Source organism: Peromyscus eremicus, chromosome 2, assembly GCF_949786415.1.
Source record: "Peromyscus eremicus chromosome 2, PerEre_H2_v1, whole genome shotgun sequence".
In the NCBI taxonomy this organism is placed as follows: Eukaryota; Metazoa; Chordata; class Mammalia; order Rodentia; family Cricetidae; genus Peromyscus; species Peromyscus eremicus.
In genome coordinates, this window is record NC_081417.1 from 139,967,139 (window position 1) to 139,993,768 (window position 26,630).

A 26,630-nucleotide genomic window follows, 5' to 3' on the forward strand; every position below is an offset into this window, starting at 1 on the left:
AAAATGGGAGCCGAGCCTGATCCAAACCCCCGAAACCAGAGGTCCCTGAAGCAGAAGGAGCACATTCCAGCAAATGGAAGCATTGCCCCGGGGCCCCAGAGGCACACAGCGGCATGCATGTCGTTTATGGCACAAGTAGGTCATTTAGGGTTACTGATGGTTAGTCCAAGAAGTTAATGAGTGAGGATGGTACAGGTGCAGGGTTCCCGGGGAGAGCACACTAGTCTGAAAGATTACACCTGTCACTCACAGTTTGGCCCTGAAGAGAACCAGTTTTGTGGGAGAAACAGACCCCACAAATGGAGTCCTGCTTTGTGGTCGTTCACTCAGTGAGCATTACTGATTAAGCATCTCCTGCATTCAAGTTATCTTAGAGGAAACAAGTGGGTTACATAAATCCTGCCCACCGAGGAGATTAGTGATCTGCTAAAAGAACTGATAGGCATCATGTTTTACCCCATTTTAAAGATGACGGCACAGAGATCTGGGGCTAACCAGTGGCTCACACCTCGTGAGTGGCAGAGCTGGCACTCAAATCCAAGTATTTGGGCGCTAGATCTCCCGCTGACATTCAGCAGACTGCTCCTCTGAGTACAGTGCAGAGTAGATGGCCTCGGTGGCAGTCTAGAGCTAGGAAGGAGCCTGGTGGTGGTACAGCTTGGAGGAGGATGCTAGGGTTCAGTCTGCGGCCCAGACCAAACGGTACCAATGCTGCACAGGGAAACAGCAAAAGTTGCTTGGTCGGATAAATAATTACAAATGCAAGATCGGTTTAGGCTACAAAGAGATATTGAATGCCGAGGCTTTGGACAACTGGACAAAGGGGAGCCCTTGCTGCTTTTGAGTCGGGTTGTATCTGTGCGCTGGAGAGATTCATTAGAACTGTGTCCGTAAGATGGATTGCAGCAGGAAGAAACCAGAATCAGGAAGACTAAGTAGAAAGTTACTGCAATATGCTGAACAAAAGGATTTTTGACCCAGGATAATGCTTCAGTTAAACCATGGTCTTTGCTTCTTATTAACCCCAAAAGATTAATGATGCACACTTCCCCAAAATACTTTTCCTGTTTGATGTATGAGCTCACTTACCCTTCTCATCTTTCCTCCCAGCTTGGGCAGATACGGCATCATTTGTCCTGTAACAATTGTAGCTTCATCTGAGTGCCACCATTTGGAGGAAGGGTAGGATAGGAGGAGGATCACAGGACAGGGGCCAGTTCCCTTTCCAAATCTCCTGCTGTGCTAGCTCTGTAACACACTGCTGCATTCATCAGCTCATCAAGAGAAAAGGTTCTCTTTGGCTCACATCTCTGTAGGTTCTAGTCCGTGGTTGAACTTACTGCTTCAGGCCTGTGGTGAGGCAACAAATCGTGATGGGAGCACATTGAAAAATCAGAACCACATCTCTCATGGCTGGGAACTAACTGTTCTTTGTATCTCCAAACTGCATTCTTCATGTCTTTTGGGGTTAGAACCTTTTTTTTCCCCTCTTCATCCTTGTTTTTCCAACCTCATAAATTCTGAATTTTTTTATTCATATGCATATTCGTGTGTGTGTGTGTGTGTGTGTGTGTGTGTGTGTGTGTGTGTGTGCGCGCGCGCGCGCGCGTGTGTGCGCGTGCGCGTGAGCCAGAGGTTGGTATCAGGTGTCTTTCTCAGTCACTCTTCACCTTGTGTACTGACAGATCTCTCATTTGAACCCCAAGTTTGCCAGTTTGACTAACCCTCTAGCCAGCTTGCTCCTGGAATCCCTTGTGTCCACCTCCCAAGTGCTGGATTATAGGTGAGCTGCCACACCCACCCTAGGTCTGGCGTTTATGTGGGCACAGGGGATCCAAACTCTTGATTCTCATACTTGTGCAGCAAGCAATTCCCCCATTGAGCCATCTTCCCAGCCACAATAAGTCCTGAATTTTAAAACCATTTTCCTAATGATTTCCACCAAGATGTAGAGCTGGAAGACCTGTGGTCTCCTAGACCTGAACTCTTGCTACACTGAAACACACTGAAAGGAAGAAGCCCTTGTCTTGGGTGTCACAGCAGCAGGTGGCAAATCACCATCCATCATGCCTTCAGCCCCCCCCCCCCCCCCAGCTCCCCGGGCCTGGCCCCTCTCCATCCCTCCTTCAGACGGCAGCCTCTGGGATAACTCTGGCCAGCATGTTAGCTACAGGTCATTCTAGCCATTGGAGCCTAATGGCCCCTCAGTACCGCCCAGGCTTCTTACCAAGAGTTATCTTCATGCCTGATGAACAGTCTTTTTTGGTTGTTAAACGCTGGGCTATCCAATGAGAGATTAGGAGGCGGGGCTTAGACTGGAGTCACAGACAGTTTATAATCCCCAAATGCCTGCAGGCAGTCTGTGCAGGTTTCTCCAGCACCTCGAGCCCCTTAAATCCAGTGCATCCCCCTCAAATCCACACCGATCTCCCAGTTTCTTGGTTCATTGCTCGCTGTCATCCACAAGAACCTGGTGGGCCGGCCCTGTCTCTCTGTCTCTGGCCACAGTGTCCAGCCCCTGAGCCCCATCTGCTTCTGCTCCTGGTGGCTCTTGTTCCGATTCTTTCTTTATTCCCATTGGCAACCTGCTTGGAATTCCATATGGGGCTGTGATGACAGTTAGAAACTTGCATGTAAAGAGGCAAAATTGAAGAAAGAGCATACCTCCCCTAACTCACTTTGAAACCCTTATGGTTTCAGAGTCTCAGGGTTCTTTGTAAATGATAGCTTGAACCCACAATCTGTCTGTCCTTGTGTAGTTGTGTAAATGAGACTGTGAGTGTCCAGCTGTGGCCCTCTATGTCTGCCTGGCATACCTACTCACTCAGCTCTCCGGCTGAGGGAGTCACCGTGGAAGGTGGGATCTAAGTAGGACAGATTCCGCTGACCTGCTTGTATTCTGAGCTGGCCTGGATGCTTGCCAGGCAGAGGATTTGCACTCTGAACTGGATTTCCCGGGTCATTACTATCTATAAGGCAGAAGCTAAAAACACAGCGGAAGCCACTAAAAAAAAAAAAAAAAAAAAAAAGTAAGACCTCTGGGGTAGGGTAGACGGCTCAGTCCGTACAAGTGACATGCGAACATGAGGGGCTGATTCTGGATTCCCAGCATCCATTAAAGTGTGTGTGTGTGTGGGGGGGTATTGGCGCAAGTGCTGGGGTGCTGGGGTTCAGATCCATAACTCCAACCCTGAGGGAATGGAAACAGGCAGACCTCTGGAGCTCACTGACCACCAGCCCAGCCAAACTGATGACCTCCAGTTTCAGTGAGAGACCCTGTCTCAAAAAACAAGGTAGAGAATGATCAAGGAAGACACCCAGCATGAATTCTGCCTCACCACACATGCATACACACATGCACATGTACCCACATGTGCACATACTCACAGCAACACACACCCACACCAACACATACCAGATGCTTACCTCAAAGAGCCAGCCTGGTTAAAACGGAAAGAAGAGAACTGGTAGCGTATGGGAAGAGGTCGGGACAACAAACTGATGTATTATGACATGTACTGCTGGGCACTAGGTTGAGTTCTGGGCAAAGGTGCCATGGTGATTGCTAAGGTAAGGTTCCTCATCTGGAGGAGAAGATCACAAGCAGGAAGAGAGAAGCTTCCAGGCTCTGGCCAGGCCAGTCTCCATGCGAAAGATAATAGGGAAGAAAACAGGAGCCCCCTGGGTCTGGGAAACTGTGTTTGTGTGAAAGGGACATTGTAGATGAGGTTGGCCTTGCTGTCTAACCTGGTCTTTCCCCCCTGCAGCTTATGCTCAACTGCAGCCTCACCAGCTCCTCCCCCAGTCGTCATCGAAGCACCCACAGCCTCAGTTTGTGATCCAGCAGCAGCCGCAGTCACAGTCACAGCCACTACGGCCTGCACCCCAAGTCCAGTCCCAACCTCAGCTTGCCTCAGTCTCCCCAAGCCTGGCCCTACAGTCCAGCCCAGAAGACAATGCCATGCCTCTGGGCCCAGTTACACCTGCCCTGCCCCTGCAGTGCCCTACTGCCCATCTGCACAAGCCCGGAGGCAGTCAGCAATGCCACCTTCCCACACCAGACCCTGGGCCTCAGAATGGACATCCTGAGGGTGTGTCCCGTGCCCCTCAGCGAAGGTTCCAGCACACCTCCGCTGTGATTTTACAGTTGCAGCCTGCTTCTCCAGTGGTAAGTAGGCTGATATCAAGGCACGGGGAACAGTAGGGAGACCATAGCTCTGGCAGTCCTGTGGTCCTGACTCTGGGGTATTTCAGGGTAGGCTGACTGTTGAGATTGTCCCTGAACATCCCCAGGAAGAAGAAAGGGCTCTCCCTGACTTAGGGTGGCTGAATCTTTACATCTTAGCCCATTGCCCAAGCTCCGCAGGGACCAGGGTAGTGTCCAAGAATGCAGAGGCGATTCTTAGACTCATGTCTGTCCTGCCCCCGACAGCCCCAGCAGTGTGCTTCTGGTGACTGGGAGGAAGCGGTGCCAGGGGAGAAGAGTGTGCCTGTGACTCAGCCAGGCCCATCCCCACACCAGCAAGCCATCATCACCGCCATGCCAGGTGGCCTGCCTGTACCCAAGACTCCCAACATCCAGCAGTGCCCAGCTCACGGTACGAAGTGTTGGAGGAAGGGGGGAAGGCAGCCTGCCCTGCCACTTCCTGGTTCCGTCTCCGTGGCATCTAGGAGGGGAGGTAAACTACCAGAAGCAGAGGAAGCAGCACAGCAGCTGGGTAGCTGGGACAGAAGCGGGAGTGAGGGCCTGGGCTGGGGACAAAGAACCATAACCCAGAAGATAGAAAAGCAAGAGGGTCAGAGGAGAGGATGAGTCGGGCCTGCGGCGCTCTTGCCATTAGTTTTGAATGTCGCATATATGGGGGCCATGCTGACCACAAAGGTGTCAGCGGGAGTTCTTGAGGTTAATCAGGGCCAGAGGACTGCAGAGTCTCCAAGAGAAGGGACGTGCCTCCTCGGAGAGCCGGAAGTGGGCCTGGAATACCTCAGCTTGCAGAGAGCATCTGACGGAACTATGCTCATCTCTGGGGTCTCCATCTGTCTCTCTGAGACCTAGGCTTCAGGACACTCTGCTGGAGCACTCTGCCCTGGTGGGAGAGTCACAGTGCTACCTCCGCCCTCTGTGGTGATCCATTTGCTGGCCTTCTTCTCTGCCAGTCTGCACAGTGATCTTGGCCTAGATCTCAGCCACTCTGAGCCAAGGGCTGCTGACAGTTCAGGGAGACAGCTCCAGCCAGAATGCTAAGTGTGCTGGGGGGGGGGGGGAGAAGCAAAAGGGAAATTGGGGGAGACTTGAAGGGAGAAATGTTTGGGGGATACAAAAATATACAAGGTGGGAGAAGTTAGTCTTATATGGAGTGAGGGTAGGGTGAAGGGAAAGAAAGCCAGAGAACACGGGTAACGGACACTAGAAAATGAAAAGACGGGAGGAAGTCATCCATTCCCTTTTTGCAGGACTTGCAAGGATGACAGACTCCTGAAAAGCAGTCCTGGGTCTGGGGTGTGGCTCTGTGGTAGAACACTTGCCTGGCGTGTGTGAGACCCTGGGTTCCATCCCCAACCCTGAAGAAAGGGAGGTGGGAAGCAGGAAATGGCCCGTTCTCTTATAGAATCCACTCTAATTATCAGAAGCTTCCTCTTCTAAGCCAGAACCTACTGGAACTTACCATCATTGTTTGTGATCCTGTCTTACAGATTCGAGAGTCCATCTCACTGTGTTTCTAGGAACTTGTCCTGACTAGGTGGTGGGGTTGGGGGGGGGCATCTAAAGACCTGAGAATTCTCTGACTCCCCCACACACAACATGTCAAGACCCCCATTCCTATATTTCCCGTCATGCTTCTCTATCTATATCCTACCATTTCATTGATTCTCTTAAAATGTAACTCCCTAAATTAAACACATTAATTCCAAATATCAAAACCTACCATCTCAGCTGGGCGGTGGTGGGGCACGCCTTTAATCCCAGCACTCAGGAGGCAGAGGCAGGTGAATCTCTGTGAGTTCAAGGCCAGTCTCGTTTACAGAGTGAGTTCCAGGACAGCCAGGGTTGTTACACAAAGAAACCCTGTCTCAAAAAAATCAAAACACACACACACACACACACACACACACACACACACACACACACGTCCTTTACTCACTCTTGGTACCCTCAGAGATAAGTATCATCATCCTCTTCATTCTAGCAGTGGGGACAAAACCAAGAAGGATCAGCTCCAAGTTGCAGGGCGGTGAGAGGGCAGCACCCTGGCTCTAGCCCAAGGCCACAGCAGCTCCCTCCCCACCTTTGGTCAGGCCACACAAGGAGGCCACACCTTCATTCCTCCATCAGCCAGAACAGCACTGTTGGGTCAGAGTGTTGTGCCAACTGGATTGCAGGAAGCTGGGTTGTTTTGCTTTTTGCTTTTGAGGTTTCTTTGACAGGAGTTGCTGTCTTAATAGGTCTCCTTGGTCTCCAACTTGTACTATTTCTATTTTGAACCAAAGTACAATGACTTACATCTATCTATTCGATGATCTTGTGTGAATTTAGCCCATAGTTCCAGAGAACAACAAATCGTTCATAAAGCCATCCTTGAACTTTCTCTGTCAACCTTTACATGGCTTTCCTCCCTGAATCCTGATAATTGCCCTTGGGGGTCGGAACCTCGCCATGCTCATTTTGAAGACAGGAAACTAAGGTGCGGAGTCAGGAGCAGGATCTCCTGCATCCGAATTCTGTTATTTAAAGACAGGAAACTAAGGTGCAGAGTCAAGAGCAGGATCTCCTGCGTCCGAATTCTGTTATTTAAAGACAGGAAACTAAGGTGCAGAGTCAGGAGCAGGATCTCCTGCGTCCGAATTCTTTTATTCATTATGCTGACTTCACCGCACAGCTTGGCCTCAGGTGAGTTCCAGGAATAAGCATTGCCCCGCTCTCTATTCTAGAAGAATCAGACAATCTCAGGAAGAAGCAGCCTAGGTCTTTCCAGAATATGTGTTCTTTTACCAGCTTGCTGATGGAAGCGCCTCATAGGCTCTCTCTGAGGAGCCATGCAGTGTTTCCATAATGCTGGTAACTAACACTCTTTGTCAAAGTACAGTTATCCAACAACCCCTAAGTCAGCTGGCATTTGCCTTCCTTTTTCTATTTGGTCCATAAGGCTCTCAAAATTTTCTGAAATCCAAGCAAGAGCATAATCATAACACAAGCGTCCTGTTCTTGAGGTTCCCATCTTCCAAGAGAAATCATCATTGTGTAATGGAGGCAATTGTCGGCCACTTGCCTTAGACAGCTGTACGTACTGCGTATGTCTGAATGTCCACTCGGGGACAAAGCCCTATAGGTTGTATGGTAAGGCCCAGGGAAATAAGGACTGCTCCCTACCATCAAGGAGCATAGTGTCTGCTGGGAAAGATGAGCACACAGGAAATTACAATGAAAGCCACAATTTGATAAGTGCCACAAAAGGCTCTTAGGTAAATGCTTTCCAAGTTACAGAGGGAAATGGTACTGCCAAGTGGAGATTATCAGGCTAGATTTCAGAGCGGAAGTGGCATTGGTATAAAGCAGAGGTTGGCAAACTGTAGCCCTCAGGCTACATCTATTACATTGCTAGTGTTGTACAACCCTGCAAGTTAATTAACAAAATAATACTATTTCACGATGTGTGAAAATACATGAGATTCAGATGTCAGTGTTCTCAGTGCAGCTCTGTGGGAACACAGCCGCCACACTCACATATTCATTTCAGCAGCTCTCAGACTCAGCAACAGTAGGTTGGAGCAGCTGGGGCACAGACCATATGGTCCACACGGGCTAAGGTATTTCCTCTGTGGCCCCTTTCAGAAGTTTGCCAACTGCTGGTCTTTCGACCTTGAAGGATGGGTAGGACTTGGCTTGTAATGTCAAGGGCAGCGCCTTTCTGGCAGGACAGTGGAAGTTAAGGCGGAGGACAGAAGTGTGGCCAAGCGCCGGACAGAAACTGAGTGTTCAGTCCCTTGTCATCTTCCTTTTTAAAACCAAATGTGTGAGGGAAAGGGGAATGTGAATTCTATGGCAAGGTTTGAAAGTTTGGAAAGTAAAGGAGAAAGAGGAATGGGGAGCAAGAAAGGGAGAGAGGCATGCAGGAGAGAAAACATGGACGAAGTGAAGCTGGAGCAGGGGAAAAGACAGTGTGGTGGAGGAGGTATGAGTGAAGACAATCAATGGCTGGGAATACTGAGACTAGAGAGAAGTCAGGAATGGGGAGTCATTGTGTCCACCCAGCAGTTACTCTACGGGATGGTGCCACTCTCGTGTCCGTGTACCGCCAGCGCTCCTAGCCTGCTTACTGCATGACGGTGCCTCGGCAGGACAGTTCAAGTTAAAACAATGTGTTTGGGAAAGAAAACTAACATTTATTGGGCTCCCACTGTGCACCAGGCACTGCAGGCAATTTGTAAATCAGTTAACCCTCACATTAAACCTGGCGGTAGGGATTACGCCTTTTATGGAGGTAGGACTGGGTCCCTTTGGTCATTACTTCACCTCTGATCCTGGCTCCCAGTGGGGAGGATAATGACCACTTGGAGGGTTATTGTGGACAATAAGGGAGAGGGTGCGTGCACTTCGCCCTGACACGCACTAACCCTCAATCATTAAGACTCGCCTCCGAGACCCCACAGTGAGCCACCGGGGCGGGGGTCACAGGCCACCGGTCCCCAGGGGCCCCGCGCCGGACGCCTCCGAGCCTTCCGGAGGACGCGGGGCGGGGCTCGGGCGCACAAAGGAAGCGCGCGGGCCGCGTCGGCCGCCGCCCCGCCCCGCGCCGCCTCGCCCCGCCCCCGCCCCGCCCCGGCGGAGGCGGCCCGGGAGCCGGCCCGGACGCGCCGCATTGTCTCCGCGGCGTCGCAGCCCTCGAGCGCTCGCCGCAACCCGGTCGCCACTCGCCCGCCCGTCCGGCCCCGCGCCCCGCGCTCTTTGTCCAGGCCGCCGGGCGCTGCGGTCGGATGCGCCGCGGCAGCCCCGGGCCCCGGCTCGGAGGCTCCCGGCGCAGAGGACGCGGCCCGCCCGGGCCCCCGCTCCAGGCGGCGCCGGGCCGAGGGGCTGCGTAGGCCCCGCCCGGTCAGGCCCGGCCGGGCCCCGGACAGGTCAGTGCTGCCGCGGGGAGGGATCGTGCCGTGCCAGGAACGGGCGCCGCCCTGGGCCTCGCGGAGGCCTGTGGGCCGCGCCGCCTCGCTCGGCCTCCGGGGAGGGCCCGAGCCGCCTCCGCTCCCGGTCCCGCCGGCCTCTGCTCCCGCTCTGGGCCTCCCGATCCCCGGGTTCCGCGGGGATTTGTATTGATGGGGAAGGACAAGTTGTTTTGTAGCTGTCCTCTTCCATTTTTAGAAGAGCGTTTTCTCGCCTTCCCATGCCAAACGAAGGTATGCTGCTGCATCTGCGGGCTCCTTAGGTTAAATCCGGAATCTGTGAGCGTCTGTTTAAATTGACGTCCAGAGAGAGGGAGGTAATGTGCACGGCCAGGATGCGAACCCGTGGAGTTGCCGCCAGAACGCCTAAGCCCCGACTCCTTGTCAGGTGCCAGTTTGTGCCAGTGAGACCCTCCCGCCCCTTAGCTGCCGAAGGTTTCTAGCTTAATACTAACAGTTCCCATCAACTTTCCTTCCCACGCCAGACCTAGTCAGCCTACCTTCGGCGCTGTCTGCTGGGCTCTTCTTATTCCTGCTTTACAAATCAATGACAGCTTTCCCCCTCCGACTTTTCCCATCCTTGATCCTTAATCCCTCCATTAGCATATTCGACCCTGAGGATCTCTTGTGAAGTACCGACCCAAATCTTGCCTGTGTCCGCAATTTTCCTGGGATGGCCCCAATTTAAACTGTTCCATCTCATTGCCAGCTTGAGCTCTCAGTTTCGGATATGGAAAGTAATGTCACTTTCACTGTACCAGACCCCACTGTCCTGGCCTTTTTCAGCCATTTGGCCCTGGGGCATTACTGGATAATCCAATTATCATTCACCTGGGATTTTTCTAACCCCTCCTGAGTCAACCCAAATGTTAGAACTGCTAGGATTTCTAGGTCAGTGTGAACATTACGAGCTAATGAAGCAAGGGAATTGTTCCTTGTTCTTGTATCTCTGCACAGACACACACACACACACACACACACACACACACACACACACACACACACGCTCACTCCCCATTTTCCCCAGCTTTTATTCCCACAGAGAGCTGCAGACCTGTGGCACTACCTGTTGGCTAGTGTTTCGATTTGGGTCACCAGGAGTGTAGGGAGTCCCACCATTTTGCCTGGAAAATAGAAAGTAGTTTATTAGCATCCTAGTCATCAGAGCGAGAGATTTCATCTTAAATCTTCTGACAGCCCCACAACTGAGCAGCTCTGGTCTTGTTCAGTTCAATTTAGTGCATTTACCAGGCCCCTGCTTTATGTAAAACACTGCGTTGGGCCCCACATCCAGCTAGCCCCCAGCATCCAGGTTGTTTGGGAATCTTCACACTTTTATCCGCTGTTCATGTCTGCTCCTAAGTGCCAGCCTCAGTGAGGTGGGGATGGCTTGGCGTCTTCACGGGGAGGCTTGTTTCACCGAGGGTCCAGCAGATGGGGAGTGGTGCTCTTTTGGCACCGGCTCTGTCCTGGCACTGGAACGTGAGTTCTGCTTCCCTGCTCACCCAAGATGTTTCCAGGCTTGCCTTTATAGACCACAGAGAACAGATGTCTTTTTTCCCCTGAAGCCTTAAGCTTGGGTAGTTTCTTAGTCCACTGTGCTGTGGTTCTTGAGGGGCCTTAGGAACGTCTCTTGTTTGCACCCCTCCTTCCCTCAAGTGGCTGTGGGCATTTAATGTTGGTATTTTATCCCGTAGCTGCTTCTAGCCCTTTGCACTTTCCTGGGCGTTTGTTTATGGCATTGGTACAGGAACCCATGGCCTTAGGCCCTTTCCACTTTCCCCTATGCCCTGATTTAGTTTTTAATTTACCTCTGCCAAGTGGGCTTTGTACATGCCCTTTCCTTCCCTAGCAGTGAAGAGGAAAATGCCAGCCTCTTCCTTCTGTGGCAGAAACAGTTTTCTGGCTGCAGGTCTCCAGACAGTTCTCTGGGTGCTCTGCACCCCCCTGGGGAGGAGACAACCTCTTAGGAAGGTGTTTTGTTCTAAGTGTGCCATTGACTGAGTCTAAGCTGAGATCGCCCTTTCTGCCAAGAGACCACTTCCCCCAGCTCTGACCTGTGCTGCCTATTTGCTCTGGCTCAGCCCCAGAATCCACTCTTTTTCAGACCACATCCTCTTTCCTGCCTTACTCATTTCCTGTCTCTCAGGCTTTGGATCTTTTAGTTTTGATTTTTGGAGGCAGAGGGAATAAATTTGGAGAGGGATAGAGGGAAGAGATGAGCTTAAATTTTGAAGTGTTCTCGTCTCTAGCCTTACATGCTCGCTCTTGTTCATCTGCCTCCCTGAGGTTGTCTGTTTTAGGGAAACACAGAGGAAACAATTACTAGGAATTAGGCGTTTTTACCTGTGTCACAGGGGAAGCACTTTGCTGTCTCTTCCTGTTGTGAGTGTGTATAAAGAGGTGGCCTGGCTGCATGTGCCTTCTAGGTCTGCTTCCTTGCCCAGCAGAGCTCACCTGTCTCCTGTCAGCCCTCCCAGCCAAAATGAAGTTACAAACCAGGGAACAGGGTGAGGATTCTGGACCTGTTCCACGTGAATATGAACGCAGCACATGCTTTTCGCTTCTTGAGTGAATCCAGTTTGTACTGAAGTTCTTCCAGCTGTCCAGTATTTAATCTCCAGGCATTTGGTCCCACACAGAGAGAATTCTTTCCTGAGTGAGAGTAGGGAGGCATCTTAAATGGCGGTTCCTTCCTCTGTCTTACGCCTCTTGGCGATGGGATGACACAGTAGTTGGAAAAATCTCAAAAAAGCGATGTTCCTTGGTTTGGTACTCCTTAGGAGACTGTCTTGAGCGAGGACCAGTGTGAGCCTTCCCCTCCTGTGGGACAGCGAGGTGCTCTGAGCACTCTGGTCATGCCTTTGTATTAACAACAGAAACCTCTCACCATGAGTGAGTGCTCAGAACTGGCCTCCCCTCAAGGTAGCAGCCTGGAAGCACACAGATTTATGATTTAACTGTTGGTGTGGAGTGGTACAAATGACAGCATGAGTCACCATTTGAAAAGGCTGGTAGCATGCTTTCTGTTAAAAAAAAATGTGGCAGTTCGGATAAATTTAATCTACACATTAAATAGATGTAGGTTTCATTTTAAGAATTGACATTTAAATTTTTCATTTTGAGTTCCTAGCTATATCAGAATACTGGTTTGGTGTTTGTAAAGATATTCAGAGGCAAACCATCTTTAATTTACTTCATATCATAGATACTTGAGGAATTGCTAGGCAAATAGCCTTTTGCCTAAGACAATATTTTTAATTTTAGACTTTCCTCTCTTATTAGTAACAAAATGGAATATAACTGACATTTATATTCATGATCAAGCTCATGATCAAGAAATGAGCTACTTTTTAGACATGTTTAGATTTTAATTTTCTCTGTATGAGTGTTGTGCCTGTGTGTATAGTCACCACATACATGCCTGGTGCTCATAGTGGCCCATAAAAAGGGCATCAGATCCCCTGGAACTAGAGTTAGACCGTTGTGAGTTGCCATGTGGGTTCTGAGAGCCAAACCTGGGTCCCCTGCAGGAACAAGTGCTCCTAACCAGTGACCCATCTCTCCAGCCCCTCCAATGTGCTGTTCTTACAGTTGACTAAGCATCACGTGATATGAAATTATTAGGGGAGGTGTGTGTGTGTGTGTGTGTAGATGTTCATGTGTTTGTGTGTGTGTGTTTGTCTTCCTTTATCATGCTCCTCGTTATTTTTTGACACAGATTCTCTCACTGAACCTGAAGGTCACTGATTGGCTGGATTAGTTGGTGAGGAAGCCCTAAAGATTCTCCTCCTGGCCCTACCCCTTAGCACGGGGGATATCGGCATGTACTGCCACACCTGGCCGTTTACATGGGTGCTGGTGATCTGAATCATCGAGCAAGTACTTCACAGACTGAGCCGTCTCCTCAGAATTACTAGTTTTAGAAAATAGGAGTATAGCCAGAAACAACATAATTTAAATAATTCTCACTCTGGGATTCATTATAACACTACATAGGCCCCTTCATAAACTTTGTAACCCACCCTCCCAGATTATGGTAGTTAGTGAAAGGGCATGTGGTTTCCCTATCTTTCAATTGCCAAGTATTTGAGTTCAAATGAGCCCAAAGACGACATTGTTTCTACATCTGCTAAAGAAGTAGTTGGTGCTAAGTGCAGCTTGCCAGTGTTTGAGATGAATCCAGATATCAGAGATGCCGGCTTTCCTATTTCAACGTTCTTTAAACCATACTTATGGTCAAATGTTAGGAAAAGATGACTTCAATGCTGTATTATAACGAAATCCTCCTCAGTAGATTGGGGGACCAGGCCTGCTGCCGTGTTGGAACCCTCAGCAAGAAATCCAAGGTTCATGACCACTGGAAATTGTGTTCAGAGCACTGGCTGCACAGCTCTCGTGCCTCACACACTGCGTGTTATTCCTGGTTACTGATACCTTCAGGATATCTTAACCATCTGCATGTGGCCCGGAGCTACACAGCTGTATTAACATTTGCAGCAACCAAAGCAAGCGACAGTCTGAAATAATGGGAAGCAAAGGAGTTTTTTAAAAGTGGATTTGCCCCATTTTTCCAGACATGCAGTTGTCAGTACTTAGCTGTTAGTGATTGGTAGCAAGTAAGATGACTGAAAGCTTAGGCAGCAGCAAAACTAAATAACTAAATAGATACAAATTTAAAAATGTGAGATGCTCTGCCAAGCCTGACCACCAGAGTTCTGTCCCAGGAGCCACATGGACAGAAAGAGAGACCTGACTCTCGTGTTCATATGTACACCGCTCTGTCATACGATTAGCTAAACACTAGAGAGAGGACACCATCAGTGTAGATTGTAGAAGGGATAACATCTGGACCATTACATGGACAGGACAGCTGAGGCTGCTGCCGCCACTTCCCACCCGGCTCCCACTTATGTTACCTTTGATGGTCCTACAGTTAGTAACCAAAAATAACAAAGTTGGCGTATTAGAGGCCATGATTGTCTTTCCTTATTACCAGCCTGAAGATAATTAGAACATTTACTGAATATTTCAAGATTTCTTTTGTAAGTGGAATTTTAAAAATCTATCTTCCATGAGTTTATTTTTAGCATTTTAAACTGATTTCACCTCACAGGCGAAACCACTTCCTGGCTTTGTAAGTGTCACGTTTATATCCCTAGGTAGGGGTTCTTCCTTTGATGACTCAGAAAACCTTCCCTTGGTTTCCGGGGTTCTTCTGTGCTGTCTGCTGATGATTCTTAGCTTCTTTAGGAAAGATGCCATAGAAGGGGATCCGGTGTTTGTCTCCTTGGCTTTGGGTTATAATCTTGGTGACGTTAATCACTTGGCTTGCCCTGAGGAGCAGACATGTCTGCTGTGTTACAGTCACGTCAAAGCAGAGGTAACTAACAACTCTTCTGAAGACTGACCTCAGGTGTACAAAGACAAGGACAGGGTACACCCTCAGTAGACACAGCATGGGGAGCGGGAACAAGGCCTCAGTCTGGCCTCTGGGACTGGGTGTGGTCAGGTTTAGTGAGAGTGAGGCCAGGGCCACTTCTGAGAGTTGTGCTTCGTGATGTTATACACGTCACAGTTGAGGAGGCTGAGGCCTTGTGTAGCCTGCTGGCACCACAGGGTAGGATTTAAGCCCAGTATCTTTCTGCTTCTCCATTTACTCAAAACCAGCATTTCCCACAAACTTAAACTTACTGTAATTTAAAGATAGAGAAACTGAGACTCAGTGAACACCTTGTGCCTGAGGTTATCACAGGTGAATGAGCTCAGGCTTGACCCAGAACTGACATTCGTTCTGCCCGGCCACCCTTGCTCTCTTCCTCCCGGGACTCGGGATATCTCTGTAGAGCTTCTCCTTTGGTGTCTTAGTATCTGCCAGAGCACGGTGCTAGAGACAAGCTGGGAGCCCTCGAGCTGGGCATTGGACACCATCCTGTGACAGACCTCCATCGTCAGTGTTAAGCAGAACAGACAAGACTATGCCTTGACCCCTGCAGCCAGGACTAACTAGCATCCCTGGTGTTCTGGCCTGCTGGAAGTCACTTTGCGGTCCTACAGAAGCTGATGGACCACCACAGCAGCCTCTTACATCTGACCTCAGCCCATTATGGCACTCAGCCTGCGGCCTAGGAAGCAGTTCAGGGCTCTGGGTGGCAATCCCCCACCGCTTCCTTGTCCTCAGCTGCATGGGGGAGGTGGCTGTCGCCTGCACTGATTGCTTCCCTCCTAGCTCTGGGTGACAGCTTGGAAGACGGCCAGCTGTTTACAGTTCCACTTCTGCGCACTCTAGCCTGTGATTTGGGGTGAGTCAGTCAGGCCCTCTGCCTGTCCTGAGAGCTGATGGCCTGAAAGTCGGCTGTACAGCAGCGGCTGTCAGGAGGGAGGGTCTGGCCCTCCAGCTAAGGCTGTAGACAGAGATACTCAGCTCTTACCCGCAATACCGAGATGCTCCTCTGCCCTCCTGGCCTCCTAACCTCGCCTCAGTGAGGTCATCCTGAAGTGGCACTCAGGCTGGCTTGAGGTCACCTGACTCAGCTACTTTCCCACCCTGCTGGCCAGCTCCTCCTTCACAGAGAACCTGGATGTGGATCCAGAGTCTTGCCTGTGTGCCTATAAAGCTCCCTGCTGTGCAGGCTGAGTGGCCAAGTCGTCCTCTGTCATCACTGTTCCTTCCCAGGTGCCCAGAACAGCTGCAACTGGCCCGGCTGAGGAAGGTGCTCTGAGGGGCAGGCTAGTGCCGGAGCCATAGCTGTGGCCTCCGGGCAACAGGTCTCTGTCTCACAGCTCTGCCCTTAAAGAACTGAAAAGCTTACAGGCAGTGGTTCCTCCAGGACTCGGGCCTGTATGGGAAGGAGCCTGCAATTTACTCGCCACTAAGAGCTCCTTTGGTGTATGTTCTAGAAGATACCGTCTTCCAAATAGCATTCACTCTTACTTGAATTCTAGAAAGCACACCTGTAAAGTGTGCAGTCTGCATGGGAAATGCATGTGTGGTCATTGTCTAAATTTAGTGTAAAAATTTGTGGGAGAAATGACTCATCCTGAATTGTAAGTGTGGGAAACGTGGTATTGAATAATGGTGTGCTAGGCGTATTGAAAGAGCATGCACTACTTCCCTTCTGGCATCTTGGAATATTGACTGTAGCTCCTGGATCCTGTAACCACGTTCCTTTTCTTATTAGTTCAAGACTCCCATCTGGGAATCACTCACCTAGATCATTGCCAGTTCCCAGACCTCATGTCCCAGACCACACATGCTGCCTCTGCTTCCGTGTCCCGGAATGGAGGACACATTTCCTGCCTCCTCCCTCAACTGCCCTCATGCTGTTCCCAGCCAGTCAGAGCACAGCCCTCCCCACCCTGCCTGCTCCACTGAGGCAGCCCACTCCAGGGAAACTGAAACCACTGTGTTCTGCCCAACTTTCTTTCATGATCTGGGATGTATTTGCTACTCATCTTGGTGCTGTGGCAGAGTACATGACAGAAGCAGACTAAGGGAAGAAGGATACGGTCCACCGTGGTGGAGGGGCACGGTGGTGGGAGCTGGAAGTTTAGGGTGCCGTCCACCATGATGGAGGGGCACGGTGGTGGGAGCGGAAGTTTAGGGTGCCGTCCACCGTGGTGGAGGGGCACGGTGGTGGGAGCTGGAAGTTTAGGATGCCGTCCACCGTGATGGAGGGGCACGGTGGTGGGAGCTAGAAGTTTAAGATGCTGTCCACCGTGGTGGAGGGGCATGTGGTAGGAGCTGGAAGCCTCTGGTCACATTGTGTCCACAGTCAGGAAGCAGAGAGCTGAATTCAGTGTTAAACTCACTTTCTCCTTTTTCATTTAGTTTAGGCCCCTAGCTCATGGAATGGTGCCAACCCACATTCAGTGTGGGTCTTCCCACCGCCATCAAACCTCTCTGGAAACATGCTCACAGATGAGTCCACCTAGGAGACATGTCTCATAGGTGACTATAAATCCTCTCATGTTGACAAGATTAGCCATCAAATAGACCAAGTCCCTCAATCCTGAAGACAAGTTGCCTCATGCCTTAGGCTCAGGGTCCCTTCACCTGGATCTGGTCCCCTCCCACCCACCATACCTGGCCCCTAAGCAGTGTCGAAAGGGTCTGCTTACCTGAGACTGGCTCACAGCCAAGTCTAAATGGATGTAGCCACATTGCATCTTAAAGAACATTCTCCCCATGAATCTCTTTGTGAAGAGTGCCTGGACTGAGCTCCAGCCCACCCCTTCCGCCATTGCCCTTCTTCGGCTCTCTCCTGGGAAGGGACACCTCCCTCACTTTCACAGTACCACTAATTTCCTTGGGGGTCCAGATATAACTAAAGAGATTAGGAAGGGTGGCCCCATACCTTTCCACAGGCCTAGCCATTCTGCCTTTCCTCTCTGTAAGGTGACCTGCTGCTGGGACCAGGTGTGGCCTCCTGCTGTCTCCTGGATACAGGTTCAGAGGCCTTGGCAGGAGCTTCACGCATTCTCTCAAACAGGCTGAGCTGAAGCCAAAGCCTGAGTGCAGTACCGAGCCTGGAGCCGGTGCTGTGACAGACAGGTGATCTTGTGTTGATATTTGCTGAGCCGTGTTACCAGTTGCTGTTCCCTTAAATTCTCTGTTCCTTTCATTAGCTTATTCTCGTACTGTAACCAGCCAGAGCATCCAGTGTCAACCTCTGGTTTACACACATGCACGCATGCACACACACGCACACACACACAAACCTTCCACATTCCCGAATAACAGATGGCTTATTTGTCATCTATACATAGGAAGAACTTGGTTCTGAACTGGCCAGGCTTATCAAGACTGGATGAGCCTGGTCTCTCCAGCTGACTGGAAAGTGTCTTTCTAGGAGCCTCCCTGCCTTTCTTTGCCTCTAGAGGTCATCCTGCCTTGCCAAGTTTCTGGATCCAGCTTGGTGCACTAACTCTTCTCTGCTGAGGAAATCCTCCACAGTGACAGTGAAACTGGGCTAAGAATGGCAGCTGTCATTTAAGGGCAGATCCACGGAAATGCCACTTCCACAGTAGACACCAGCTGTGCTACTCCAGCTTGTCACAGCCCCAGGGAGTTCTGAATCTCACCTGTGGCAGATCTCTCTATAGTACTAAGGAGACCTATATTGTTTATGGTGATGACAAAGACTTGAGTTTATCATTTATTTTTATTATTTTATGTTGATAATTCATTGCAGTTTTATAGGCCTTAAGCGTGTGTCATATTTTGGATATTGGGTTAGCCCCTATGGGCAGAGAGGTGACCGGGTCACAGCCCTGCCTTGGTTAGCAGAAGTGACCAGTCCCAAAGAGGGTGATTACAAAACAGCATAAACAGGGCCCACTGGGCAGGCCTCCCCCCCCCCCCCCCCTTCTTGCGGAAGAGCTGTTTCTGTCAGAGCCTGTGAATGAGATCAGCAGTGAGAAGCAGCCTGGTGGCTGATCATATACTTAGTAAGACTCTGGCACATTCTAGTGGTCCATCTGTGGTCCACTTAGAGGAGTTCCAGCCTGCCCCTTCCCAGCACAGCTTGGCCCCTTTCCTCCTCCAACCTCTGGAGCTAGATGAGCACCCACCATTCTGTTGAGGTGCTTACTGTAGGAGGGCATCTGAGACCTGTGGGAATCCCGCTAGCTGGGGAGCACTGAGGAACTGAATTCCAAAGACAGGGTTTCTTTGTCTCTTTTCTTTGCCTCAGGCCAGCAGGGCGGGTTCCTGCAAGTTTCACTGTCAAAGCAGCTTTCCCCCAAACAGGCTGCAAAGCAGTCTGGGAGAGTGGAAAGCAGATTAAATTAATCTCCGTGTGCTGAGCGTGGCAGGGGGTGAGACCGATTGGTCCTTCCAGAAATAGCCCGAACTCTTTACTAAAGCAGGTGATGAACTCTAGGGCTTGGTGATGGTGGCAAAGCCAACCAGCCAGACAGCTGTGAGCACCCTCCTCTGCCCTGGGATTCTGTCTCCTCCTATTGTCTGTCCCAGGGTGATGACGGAGACTAGAACTTCTGGTGTCAGCGTGAAGGAGATGATTTGTCTGTCTTCTCATCATAAGATCTTTAAAAAAAGAAAAGAAAAAAAAGGCTGAAGATATCAGTCCTTGCTTCCCATTGGTGAACACTGGTTTGTAACCTCTGGTGAAAGCCTGAAGACTGCCGCCTCTGCCCGACAGCGTCCATCCACAGCACAGGCCAAAAACAGGAAGGAAGGCGAACGAAGGCGTTGGAGCCGGGGACATTGCAATTGAGCAGGGCTAGAAAGAGCCCACAGAAGGGGATGGTGTCAGGAGCAGTTTGGAGATGAGTGTCAGTGACCGATGGGAGGTGGCAGTATCCCAGAGTGGTAGGACAGTGGATTCCTTCCAGTTTAATTCCATAATAAGTACCAGAGGCATCGTAAATCACACGCTTCTTCAGCCTGCGCTCAGGCAGGACTGTGGCTGTTCAGAAGCAAACAGTAGCCAGGTGTGGTGGTGCACAGCTGTGAGTCAGCACTAGGAGGCTGGAAGAGCAGAGTAGGGCCAAGACAGGAGGGTTTCAAGTGTAAGGCTGGCCATGGCAACTGGTGAGACCCTTGTCCCTAGATAGAGAGACAGAGAAGAGAGGAACCAAAACTCCCTCTCTGAGATGCACATGTGATAGTCGCGTTAAGGTAGGTCCCGTAGAACAGGCTTAGAGGACCAGGATCGGCATGGTCCACTCGCTGATGGAGACAGTCCCTAGGCCTTGCTGAGCCTGTGTTTGCTCAGTGTACATGTCCGATCAGACTCGGCCTCCGGTCTTAAGGAACATAGCCAGGATTAATGGCAGAAATTAGCAGGAAGACAGACTTGGGGCTCATTCTAAGGAAGAACTTTGTGATTATACTCCCCAAGGTAGCAGTAGGTACCTCAGAATTAGTTCCTCTGTTGCTAGAAGCATTCAGACAGCCATGCTAGAAGTCACTGGATGGGGGTACTGTAGAGGCTACCGGAGCGTTGGTAGAGACTGGAGCTGATCTTGAGCTGTGACCCACAGTGTGTTCAGATCCTCAGGGACTGTCTCACTGGGCTTTAGTTAGGAGGCATCAGCCATTATCTAAATGTAGCGTTCAGCTTTCATTGTAAGCTTTATATTTGAACAATATTTATCCACCATTTTAAATAAAATCTATATTTATTTCTGTGTATGTTCAAAATATTAGAAAATAAAAGCAAGGAAAATGGAATAAACATAGACTTGAAAATTTAAAAGAGAAACTTAGTTTGTTTAGATCGCTTGTGCCATTAGCTCGATCATGGCTATGCTAGATTGTAAAAAAAAAAATTCAGTTTCTAAACACTTTTACTGAAAAAAAGACGAATTCCAAAGGGAGGATTTCCAGCCAGGGTGGTGACACACACCTTTAATCCCAATACTTGGGAGGCAGAGGCTGGCAGATCTCTGTGAGTTTGAGCCAGGCCTGGTCTACCGAGTGAGTTCCAGGACAGCCAGGTCTTTTACACAGAGAAACCCTGTCTTGTGTGCATGGGGGTGGGGGTGGGGTGGGGAGAAAATGGGACTATCTCTGGTTTTCTACAGAAAAGTCAAAGCTATTAAAATATATTTCACATTAGCACACACATATAAAGGGCATTTTTTTTTAACTTGCTGGTATGACTTTGGGTCAAATACAGATGACTTTTTAATATTTTTAAAAATGATTTTGTGTGTTTCTGTGCAAGCATGCAGGCAGGCTGTATATTGAAGTGCAGGCATGCCCTTGTCACACGGCACAGCTGTGGTACTCAGAGGACACTCAGTTCGTTCTCTTTACACCACAGGTTCGAGGCACCAGACTCAGGTCAGCGCTTGTACGCCACTCACTGAGCCCTCTCACCAGCCCCACATCAGTCACATCTCCTGGTGGCTTCTGATCAGCTCTGGGGTCCATTCCTAGTGGGCTCTTCCTGTAGAATGAGGAGAAGGCATGTCATAGCTTGTACTTTCTCATTAGGAAAGGTTGGTCCTGGTTTTCTGAATCAGGACTGCTAGTAAGAAAATGAACCAAGTTGGAAATACACCAGAGCCCAGTTAGAAATTGTTGCTAAAATGTTTGTTTTTATTTCCTTGTGTGCATGATTAGACACCATGAATTCCCATTTCCTGGGAATATTTTGGGTCCTTAACATGAAATAACATCTTCATAGAAGATGTTGTACAGAAATTACCTATGTAACAATGTATTGCAGTTATTTTTTATTTTATTATTTTAGTACTGTTTCTGTTTATCATATACCACTGGCTTATGCTTAATATTTTAATAGGCATGTTGCAATAAAGAAATGGATTTTCCACTTTTCTCTTTTAGGAAGTTCCAGGTTAAAGGCACCTCAGCTCACTAAGCACTTGGTGGTGACAGAGAGCAACCTTGGGAAGGGGACTGGGGAGCGGGCTCTTAAAATGAGGTGGTGAAGCCTCGTGCCTGTATAGCAGTGAGGCACATCACTCAGGAGATGAGGCAGAAGGGGGGGCACCCTGATGGGCTGGGGGAGGTCACTCAGGAGATGAGGTAGAAGAGAGAGGGGGCCACCCTGACGGGCTGGGGGAGGACCCATCCCACTCTTTGGAGCATTGTGTTGAGTTTTCCAAAGGAGACATTAAGAAGGTTGTCCACAGAGAGGTGGAGGGTGGGTCTGTGGTTTGCTCAGGGCCGGCTGGAGTGTATACTGCACTCTGAACAGGAGGTATGATGAAGAGCAGGGATCAGCAGAGAGAAATGGCAACTGTGCCAGCAGTCCAACGTTGGAGGAGAAAATAACCCCATAGTGTAGTTAGTGCCTCCAGAGGATAGTGTCTGCTGGTGTTTGGGCCCCCAAAGGTCCTGGGCATCAGTTTCGGGGTGCTGTTAAAATCTGACCTCCAAGGAGACTCAGAAGGTTCCTGTCACATCTGTCCACCAAGTTGCTCTCTTACACCGTGAGCCTGTGTTTAGTGGAGCTTCTTGGTCTTCTTCATCACTATTTGGAGTTCTCTGTAAACTGAGTACTGCTTTGTCTGACCCAGTACTGCCTGAAGCCTTACCCCCCAGGGCAGAATTCTGGCCTGTTTAGCCTGCTTGGATCTGGCTTGAGTAGATGTTTAAGAAAACCTACTGGCTGCAGAGGCGATTGTTGCGAAACTGATCGCACTTACACTGGGTGGTGTGACCACTGAATCTGGACCACTTGTAAATAGGTCTTGGAGGGTAGGGAGCACCTGGTTGGCACTGTGGCTTATGTATACTGTGGGTGCTGGTTGTCCATCTCCAAGCTGGCTTCCGTTCTCATCTCTGTCATGTTGTCTCCTCCCTCTCCCTCCCTCTCTTTCTCTCCTGCAGAGACAGGGCAGGGCATTGTTCATGCACTGACCGACCTCAGCAGCCCCGGCATGACCTCAGGGAACGGAAACTCTGCCTCCAGCATCGCCGGCACTGCCCCCCAGAATGGTGAGAATAAACCACCACAGGCCATTGTGAAACCCCAAATCCTGACGCATGTTATCGAAGGGTTTGTGATCCAGGAGGGGGCGGAGCCTTTCCCGGTACGGACTACTTCTTTTCCCCTCTTTTTTTTTTTTTTTTTAAATATATTTTGGATGTGTACTAGAATATTTCTACAATTCCATGTAAATTTTCTGAAAATGTGAACAGTTTGCTCTTACCTTGCTGATTTCCCCCATTCTTCACAATGTCAGAATAATTTCTCTCTAGGATCAAATTTCTCCAGAGTCTAAAATGACTTGGTGATCAAGAATAATTGTCAAGACCGCCTTGGTTAGAAGTTTATGCACACAGGCTCAGCAGTATCGCTGGCTGGTGACCTGTGACCCCTGAAGTAGAGGGTCCTAGTTCACCTTGGGGTATTTGATGAAAGACAGTGGACTTTGGAAAATTATTCTTTGTTGAGTTTTCAATGCTAAAACCTGAACAGCAAAACTTCGGCCAGTTAGCAAAAGGAGCCTATTAGTACAGAGTTCTTGAACTGTGTTGGAAATGAAGCTGGTGGCATAGGAGTACAGCCTGAGATGTGCTTCTGGGAGCCTTGAAAAAGGAGTGAGTGAGATCAAGGGACCTTCAGAAAGGGCACATGTGGCTCAGGAGGACTGTGTGTATTAGAAACCCCATCCCCTGGGGTACCATCTGTCTGTGGCTCATGCTTTGGATCTGTGGAAAGTCTTATAAGTCACCAGAGGATTGAGCTTATTTTTTTGCAGTGGGTGAACCACTTTCTGAACCATCAACAGACAAGCTTATTTGTGCCCTCTCCTTCTGGAGGTTGGCAGATCTCCCAGGAGTGGCTTACCTTATAAGGACCTAGCTCAGCTCCACACCTCCCCTCCACCCCAGTCTGGTCCTCCTCCTGCCTCTGGAGAAACCCTGAGCCTGCAGAATGAAGGCAGATAGAACAGCAGCTCACATCCTCCTAGAGCCACATTCCATGTGAGCTGGCCACCAGGTTACCCAAACAAAACAAGGCCCCAGAGAGGTAAAGCCGGCCTTGGGTGCTGCCAACCATGGGGCATGTCCTCTGTGGCAGGGGCCAGTTGTGTCCTGCTCACCCCTGTGGCTGCCTGTCCCTCTGGCTTGGCTGTGGTCAGGTAGAGAACAGTACAAAATCAAAACAGGGACTGAGTCTTGTAAATACACTCTCGAACTCAGCCCTGCCAGTCCTGGTGCTCTCTGAACATACAGCCTGGCACCAGATCAGTGAGTGGTGACGGAAATATGATCTCTGCCCTTGGACACACCTGGCAGATAGAATACCCCTGACTTCTGGAGCTGTCCCAGAAACTGTGGTGCCCACTGTTTTCTTGCTTTGGGAGCCAGACAGCAGATCAGTGCCCCTTGAGTGGGCACCCTTGGATGATGGCATGTGGGAGGCTTGGGGAGGACTGAGGGATCTGCCTGGCTACTTTGTACCTGTAATTATACTAAGGCTGCGTAGCAAGAAGTCTGGGATCTAACCCTTGTGGCCTCCATGTCACCTGTCCTCTAGGTGGGACGCTCGTCCCTGCTGGTGGGGAATCTCAAGAAGAAGTATGCACAGGGGTTCTTGCCTGAGAAGCTTCCACAGCAGGACCACACCACCACCACTGACTCAGAGATGGAGGAGCCCTACCTGCAAGGTATGCACACAGCTGTGGGGCTCAGGTCTTCTGCTATGGGCAGAAGGGCAGAACTCACACTTCCCTTTTCTAGTGTCTGTGGAGGAACCCTGAGCAGGGACCAAGTACCATTCCTTCCCACTGAACACGTCACCAGCACCTCCTCCATCTCTGTCACTGTAGAAGAGACAGGAGAAGGGAGGACCTCTGCAGCAACCACATGGTTTCAGAATTTCACCTCCTGTAGGGACCGTTGCCAGCTTCTAGAAGTGAGAGTAGTAAGGATGGCACCAGGCAGATGTGCTCCCCCCCTTTGATGCCTCAAGAGCCTGAATTTGAGGTGATGAGGTCTGAGACACAGCCATGGCCAGGCAAGGGCTACATTTACCTTGTGTGAGCCTCCTGCTTCTTTCCTGGTCATGGAGAAGGATGTTGACTCTGCCCACCTCTGCTGTGCCCCTGGCCCGCAGTTTGCAAGAGGCATCACCAGACAACTCTTGGGGAACTCTCCAGTGGGGGATCTAGCCCGTGCCAAAGGAGTGGCAAAGTCTGTCATTTTCTAAATGGATGCCACTGGGTGTCATAGCGACAGAGACATTGAAGAGGCAGGATATGAATGAGCTCCTGTGGTAGACTGTCTACAGCCTGTTACAATCTCTCCCCACACTCAGCCATTTCCATACTTTACAGAATCCAAAGAGGAAGGTACCCCCCTCAAACTCAAGTGTGAGCTCTGTGGACGGGTGGACTTTGCCTACAAGTTCAAGCGTTCCAAGCGCTTCTGTTCCATGGCCTGTGCAAAGAGGTGAGTGGCCTGCCCCACTGCCATGCCCAGCCCTTTCCTGTCCCCAGGATTGTACCTAGTGTCCCCCTTCTAGTAATCACCTACCTTGGATGCTGTAGGTGAGGCTCATCCATCCTCCAAGCTCCTTGGCCTGCCTAGTTAAGGCACTGTATCCCAAGCACACCAAGTGAGTGCAGTAGGCCTAAGAGACCGGAAGAACCTCCCTCCCTCGAGTATGTGAGAGAAAGCATCCCTGTCCAAGCAACAGAAAGCAGCCCATTAGCTGGGCCTCAAGGGCAGCTGCCACGTCCTTAGAGATAAAGCCCTCCACAGAAATAAAACGTCACCCAGAACCATGGCAAGCTTTTATCCAGCCTGGGAAAAAATGGATGATGATAAAAACCACTGTCATTTATTGAAAAACTACTTCAAAGTGGGCATGGTGCTACAGATCTGTAATCCCAACACTCACAGACTGAGGCAGGAGTGAGTCAAGAATGAGGTCATTATATAGTAGGGGCTACCTGAGGGGACCTTGTTTCAACTCAAAACAAAAGGAGATAGGCAGACAGACAGATTAGAGACAGACAGACAGACACACACACAGACACACACACACATACACAGAGAGAGAGACAGACAGACAGACAGACAGACAGACTGACTGACTTGGTGCCGGGGCGCTGCTAGTCAGTTGTCTGTTTTCAGAACATCTCCACTAGGCAACTGCAATACTGTCGCCATTGTACTTACTGCCGTGCCCTTTATACCGGCTGGGAAACTAAGGCATAGAGTGGTTGTGCCTAAAGTGACAGCAGATGGGTGAGTCATAGTGGACTGAGGACCTAATGTGCCCTGTGCGCTGTAGGAGCAGCTTAGCCTTGACAGCCCAAAACCCAGAAAGGAACTCTCAGGGTTCCAGGCAGAGGTGTTGTGAGTGATGCCCCAGAGTTCCTGTGCTCCACCTTGCTGCCCAGGCTGTGCTGAAGGAGCCAGGCCACACTCCAGTGGGACAGTGGACAGAGTCGTGTGGGGCAGCCACGAGGCAGCCATACTCCGAGTGGTTGAATTAAATGTGTCACCAGCGTTCCCTCATGTCATTGTGAGACCAGTTTTAGAAGGGCCACTGGTATCACACCTGCCTCCCAGGAAGGGCTCAGAGCTCAAGTGCCTGCCCAGAGTCTCCGTCATCAGCAGAGTCCTGGAGTCAGTTTGTACCCGTAGACAGGCTCAGGCTGGCTGTCGGTGCTGCCTAAGGCCCCCGCTCTGACCTGCTTGCTCCTCTCCACAGGTATAATGTGGGATGCACCAAACGAGTGGGACTCTTTCACTCAGACCGGAGCAAGCTGCAGAAGGCAGGGACCACAACTCACAACCGCCGACGGGCCAGCAAGGCTAGTCTGCCCACACTTACTAAGGACACCAAGAAGCAGGTGAGAGGTCACAGAGCCCTACTGAGCTTCACAAGGCCTGCTGTCCCCTTCCAGCATGGTGCTCTCACCTCTTACAGGCCTCACATCCAACCTTCCCTGGGTCCCCAGTAGAGCCCTTCCCTTAGACCTAGGGGCCCTTACCCTTTCCAGTAGTCTTAGCCTACAAT

At 50.3% G+C, this 26,630-nt stretch overlaps 1 protein-coding gene across 1 annotated transcript in view; it reads left to right on the forward strand.

Moving 5' to 3' along the window:
* Phc2 (polyhomeotic homolog 2) overlaps positions 1-26,630 on the forward strand; it is a 71,341-nt gene that overhangs the window by 35,995 nt on the left and 8,716 nt on the right. Inside the window, exons 2-7 of the mRNA XM_059255885.1 lie at positions 3,768-4,168; positions 4,433-4,598; positions 22,481-22,683; positions 24,138-24,267; positions 24,937-25,051; positions 26,322-26,463. Of these exons, the coding sequence (XP_059111868.1) occupies positions 3,768-4,168; positions 4,433-4,598; positions 22,481-22,683; positions 24,138-24,267; positions 24,937-25,051; positions 26,322-26,463 (1,157 nt within the window). The remainder of the gene's footprint in view (positions 1-3,767; positions 4,169-4,432; positions 4,599-22,480; positions 22,684-24,137; positions 24,268-24,936; positions 25,052-26,321; positions 26,464-26,630) is intronic.